At 38.3% G+C, this 6,490-nt stretch overlaps 1 protein-coding gene across 1 annotated transcript; it reads right to left on the minus strand.

Annotated features, from left to right (window-relative positions):
* Positions 1 to 533: 533 nt before the first annotated feature.
* LOC128589229 (thioredoxin domain-containing protein 17) lies at positions 534 to 1,001 on the minus strand. The gene has a single exon (XM_053596187.1). It carries the CDS (start codon positions 986 to 988, stop codon positions 617 to 619), a length of 372 nt encoding a protein of 123 aa, XP_053452162.1. The 5' UTR covers positions 989 to 1,001; the 3' UTR covers positions 534 to 616.
* Positions 1,002 to 6,490: the final 5,489 nt, after the last annotated feature.

Raw genomic sequence — 6,490 nt, forward strand, 5'->3', positions numbered from 1 at the left:
GAAAAGATTGAAATTAAAAAACAAAAGAACATCAACAACGTCAAAATAAACAAAAAAAACCAACCAAACAAAAAAAAAGAAAAAAATACACAACCAAAAACAAAGCAGTTTGTATATGTTATTGAATATTGTCTGGGCAACACGTGGTCTTCTGGGGTATGAGATGTTAATGACAGTTCTGATACGACTGGAGGCTGCTGATTTCTCAAACCCCAGCAGGTAGACACCCTAAATCTCTCTTCAGCCCACTTAAAAGGCACTTTGAACTTGTAAACTTGCTGAGCAGAACCTTTCCCAGCTTTCTTGCTGGAATCACTGCTGAAGTGGCTATCCACTTACCCAGTGTGCCAAAACCGGTCTCACTCTGCCCCTGAGGGTTAGGGCTGCAAGGCGGCTCAAACCCCACCCTTAGGCTACTTGGTTGCTGGGTTACCAGCTCCCACCTGTTTCTTTTTTTTCTTTTTTTTTTTTTTTAAATTCATGAGCATTTTAATATCCATTGTTTTACGCATGTACCAATTTTTAGCATAATCACATATTTATAAGCTAACGAATTCAAAGGAAGTGTGCATTTTAATACTAGCACAAATCAAAACATGATTGCCATCATTAAATCTTAATCTTCAGAGAACAACATCTCCATGAGGCTGGCTTGAAAACACTCAGATTCTACCAGTTTTTGAGGTGTTCCATATTTAAGTAGTGTAGGCACTGCAGTTACTTTCAGTTTTTTCCTAAAGTCATTGTTTGGATCTTTCCAATAAGGTTTTTCTCCTACTTGACAATAGATGAACACACATCCTTCACTAATATGCTTCAGCCCCTCTCGAACGACTGGTTCAGCCTGCACACAGTCGGGACACCAGCTTTTCCCTTCGGCGTCCTTAGAACCAGTAAAGTAGGCGAAAATAGTCTTCCCATTGTGCTCCTCCACAGCCTGGTTGAATTCCTCAAAGCCGGACACGTTCACCTCCTCGTATTGGGTCATCCGAACAGCGTACAGGGGCCCACCTGTTTCTAGCTCTGCGACCCTGAGGGTGGAGCTTGCTGGGGCAGATCACTGACAATGGTTCCGTGTGACCCACGGCGAAACACTATTAGCTCCGTCTGGCTCAGCAGCTCAGACTGGGGCCCTAGACAACCGCCAAAGTTCTCCGCACTCCCGCTCAGGCCTTCCCCAAGGCAGTTCAACTCAGTGCCAAGTCCAAGGACATCAAAACAGTTCACAGGTAAGGCCTTTCTGGTTTGCAGTCTCGCTGCTACTGAAGTTACAGTTGTGGGCGGGTTTAGACGGATTGAACACACGCGACCACTTGCCGGTTTTCCACTGTTTTAGTCCTCCTCTTGGGGTCCAGAAGTCTCTAGCTGACTCCCTGTATCCTCATAGGAGTGATGATAGGCAGTTCCCACCAGCCAGAGATGCCTGGAGTCCTATCTCCCCAGACTCACAGTGCCCAGATGCAAGGAAGCTGTTACTCAGCCGCCATCTTGCTCCGCCTCTACACTTAGTAAATTTCACATGCACCCTTGTAAGATGCACCATAGGTGTGGTCCCACCAATTACTCTCCCTCCACCCATCTTTCCCCCCTTCCCTCCCCTCCCTTTCCCCATATTCTTGGGCTATAATTGGGTTATAGCTTTCATATGAAAGCTATGAATTGGTTTCATAGTAGGGCTGAGCACATTGGATACTTTTTCTTCCATTTTTGAGATACCTTGCTAAGAAAAATGTGTTCCAGCTCCATCCATGTAAACAAGAAAGAGGTAAAGTCTCCATCTTTCTTTAAGACTGCATAATATTCCATGGTGTGCATAGACCACAATTAATCCATTCGTGGGTTGATGGGCACTTGGGCTTCTTCCATGACTTAGCAATTATGAATTGGGCTGCAATAAAGATTCTGGTGCAAATATCTTTGTTATAACGTGATTTTTGGTCTTCTGGATGTATACCTACTAGAGGAATTGTAGGATCATATGGCAGGACTATTTTTAGATCCCTAAGTGTTCTCCAAACAGGTACCAGAATTGTTAATCCATACACCTGGATAATACAACTTTATCAAGCAGGGCTCAGTGCTTTTGTACAGTTCTTTTTTTTTTTTGTTCTTACATATTACACTCATTTCCAAAGTTACTGAGGTTACTTAGGTCAGTACCTCCCTGCACCCCTTTAGTGAGGGTGAAGTACAATTAGATTCGTTTTGCACAGTCTGCATACCATCCTGGGATCTCTCAACCTCCTAAATTATTTTTTTAATTTGTGTATAGTAAGAATCATATTTGGTGCTGTAAAAATTCTTTGGGTTTAGACAAATGCATAATGCCACGTATCTGCCATTATAGAATCATACAGAATAGTTTCACCACCCTAAATAATCTCCTTGTGCTGGTTATTAGTTGGTGTTGTATAGATCTTTTGGATGTTAGCCATTCTAATTGGCGTGCAGGCGGTATCTCCTTTTAATTCCCTAATGACAATTGAGTCTATTTTTACACGATTATTTCCATTTATATACCTTCTTTGGTAAGTTGTGTGTGTACATCTTTTTCTTATTTTTAAAATAAGTTTTTTTCCTGGTTGTTGAGTTTTAAGAGTTCTTTATGTATTTTGGAAACAATCTCTTTAATAATATGTGTTTTGAAATTTTTTTCTGCCAGCTGTGGCTTATCTTTTTATTATTTTCGTAAGATTCACTGCATTTTCATTATTATTCTGCTGTATGTAGTTTTTTCCTTTGATATTTTCTCTTTGATCTATTGATTATTTAGAAGTGTGTTTTTTGATTTCCCAGTGTTTGGAGAGTTTACTGCTGTCTTTATATCACTGATTTCTAGTTTGATTCTAGTATGGCCAAAGAAGATATGCTGTATTCTTTGGAGAGTAATACATGATTTCACTAAGATTTTTGTTGAAGTTTGCCTTATGACTTAGGATACGATGGTGAATATTCCATGGGCTCTTTGAAAGAATGTGCGTTTTCCTATTGTGGAGTGGAGCATTCTATAAATGTCTATTAGATCCTGTTGTTTAATTCATTTATAGCTTTGCTTCTTTTTTTCTGGTGGTTCCATTACTGAGAATGGGGTGTAACTGTACCTGTAATTATTGATTTGCTTTTCTCTCTCATCTCTATCAGTTTTTGCTTGATGAATATTGAAGCACTGTTGTTTGTGGCACACGTTAAGGATTGCTATGACTTCTTGGTAGATTGACCCATTTGCCATTTTGCAATCCCCTTCTTGTCCCTAGTAATTTTCTTTTCTCTGAAATCTTCTTTATCTGATACTAATACATATATTCCTGCTTTTATGTTCTGATCAATGTTTGCGTAGTATGACTTTTCCACTTTTTAAAGTTCGACCTACCAATGTAATTTTATTTGAAGCTTCTTATTGACAACATATATTTGACTTGTTTATTTATCCACTCTGCCAATCTCTGTCTTTTAATTGCTGTGTTTAAATAATTTACATTTATAATAATTACTGATATTTTAGGGTTTGAGTTTGTCTTTTCGTTGTTTTCTATCATTCCTCTGTTCCTCCCACTCCTCCTTTGCATGGGTTAGAAAATAGAAAAAATCTATTTTTATTTATTTAGTGGTTTCGAGTATCTCACTTTTGCAGTTTTCTTAATGGTTACTCTCAGCATTACAATAGACACATATAACGTATCACAGTCTACTGATACATTATGTTTTACCACTTTGAGTGAAGTGTAGAAACCTTATTTCCATCAAGTACCCTTTACCATCCTCACTTTTTAAAAGTATAATTGTCCTTATCTCCTTAACATAAATTGAGTACCAGGTCAGATGATGATATTTTCATTTTTGTTTCATTTAATTCTTTTTAATACAAAAAATAGACAGCAGGTTCCCTATGCTGTAGGGGCAACATGAATCCCTTTTAGTATGCATCATTGCTCAACAGCCTTGTCATAGCTCCCAAATGAATACATGAATCTCACTCTCTATGCTTCTGTGAAACAAAGCCCCTGTGGGGTAACTGTATAAACTTGGCTAAACTTTGGGATGGCTGAACCCCTGTAATGCTAAAGCTACAGAGTTTGTCTTCTTTCAATTGCTAGGGCCACTCCTAAGGGTCCTATCTGTCTTCTCACCACCATCTTCAGGGCCAACTTTGAAGTGGTACTAAAACTCAGGTCTTCACATTAAACTTCTAACATAATTGATAAAACCTAAGTTGATCCTATTGCATTCTGGGGCCATTTCCATTTTAAGAAACTCAAATGAATATTTAAAGAATATCTGTTTGAAGAGGCACCTAATTATTAGCCTGCCCATGGCTCTTATTCAATTTATCTCCTTCATATTAGTTTATATTTGACTTTTCCACTGTCCACAATGCTCCTATTTATTTTTTTGCCAACTCCCTGATATGTTCTCTAAACTGTAAACCTCAATCTCTTCCTCTAAGACTTGTTAGATTTGTTTTCTAATGTAACAGGGAACTTTGATGGTAACTGGTTTGAACTAACTCAGCATCCCATGTGCCCCTTGAAACTTCCTCCAATGTCAGACAGAGAGCATGTCTCTAACTTTCAATGCCAGCCCTGCTGCTCTAGCTCTGAATCTCAGCTTCTTAACTCCTAGGAAGATGCTTTGGATCTCACCCTTCCTTCACCAGCATCTTCAGGCTTTTACTCACTAATGGTCAATTGTGTCTTTATGTGCATGTAGATTCACCCTGACTAATCTTTTAAAAACTTTTATCTTGAGTCTTCTACTCTTGTGCCATTTCGTTCCCTCCTCTGTTTGTAATTTTTTTCATGCATTTATACATACCTCTACTATTTATACCTGTGCCTTGAGTAATCTCTTGCAATTTGATTTTTAACCATCTCCTCTATGAAAAATGCTCCATGCAAGAAGGAAAGCCAAGAGATCTTCTTCCGGTGATATTCAGAAGCATTTCTTCTCTTCACTTTCCACCACATTTTTGCTTCACTTGATACAATTTATGAATTCATGACGCTTCTTCCTATGGTGTCCATGCAACAGTAGCATTCTGCTTCCCATCCTCGACTATGTGACTCCATCAATATTGCGTTTGGACTTTTACGTCCCTTCTTTACTTTCTCAAAACTACATATTCTCGTCTCTTCCAATTCTGGTTCTCCAGTTAGTCAACTAGCAATCTTCTTAGTCAGTCTCCAGCTTATTGTCAAATCCAGCAGTCATTTACTCACCTTGACTCCTTGCCACAGTCATTCCCATTTCTGTGCCTTCACTCACCTGCCAGCACGGTGCTGATCCCCAACTTAACACCCTCATCTTTCAAGGTCAGTTAGCATCTTATTTTTTCCTGAGGACTTTGACAAGCATTGTAATACATTAAGGCCCGTGTCTAAAATCATATTGGACTTATTGTATTCTTGATAAATTGATATTTCTTAATAGTCTCTAGTTATTTCAAATATGTGGTGTTTATCAACTATATATCTGAAAGTGAGAATATAAGTTTTTACTCTCAGCCTTGAAGTGTGATAGACACACAGAAGTTGCTTAGTAAATTTGTTTAATGGTGTAATACTAAACAAATATTATTTAAGTGAGTAATAACAGTAATATCATGGCATGGATACCTCCACTTTGATTGAAACTAGGCTTTTTAATAGGCTACTTAGAAATCTAAATGACACTGTAGACACTGTAACTACAGTAAGCACTGTGGTTAAGAGAATGAGTTCTGAAGCCATACTGCCCGGGTTCAAATCCTGGCTCTGCTACCTACTGGCCATGTGACCTTGGGAAGGTTAACTAACATCTTCCTGTCTTAGCGTTCCTCCTTGAAAATAGGGGAAAATAACAGTACCTGTCTCATGGAGTCATTATGGAGATCAAATGGATTATATAGGGTATGTAAAACAATTTCTGGCATGTAGAAATTGCTCTACAAATGTCAGCAATTATGAAATGTTCTTTACACATAGGATGATGGTATCCCAGGGCTAAAAAAACCTTTACTTTGTAAGTGAATGAACTGAGAAGCCAAGGTGAAATGATTGGTTCAAGGGCATATGGCTAATTAGAGGCCATGTCAAAAACACAGTTCTGATTTTTATTCAGTCTTTTGTTTTCTCTCTTAAGAATACTGTATCTGAACATGGAACTGAATTATAGAATCTTAGACTTGAAAGCAACACTCAAGACCCTCTGATTTAGTTTTCCCATAAGGGATAGTCACTGAACTGAATGCTCACTTGTCACAAACTTTCATCTTTGTAAATAGCACCATTTCAGAGATTCTTAATCACTCTCACAAAAAAAAAAAAAAGAAAAAAATCATGACAAACACTGCACCACAGTTCCCAAGAAATACACGGGGGACAGGAATAGATGCCAAGGCCAGATTCCCTGTGCTCAGATAACCATCACTTGATGAAACCATTTTTAATGTTCATCTTTTGAAAAATAAGATTTCTTTTTCAGGGGAAAACATTGTCTGGAATATTCATTATAA

The sequence above is a fragment of the Nycticebus coucang genome, chromosome 1 (genome assembly GCF_027406575.1).
Source record: "Nycticebus coucang isolate mNycCou1 chromosome 1, mNycCou1.pri, whole genome shotgun sequence".
Lineage (NCBI taxonomy): Eukaryota > Metazoa > Chordata > Mammalia > Primates > Lorisidae > Nycticebus > Nycticebus coucang.

Bases quoted from the DNA above. Each gene is read 5' to 3' on its own strand.
- LOC128589229 (XM_053596187.1), bottom strand. From the start codon at position 988: ATGACCCAATACGAGGAGGTGAACGTGTCCGGCTTTGAGGAATTCAAC.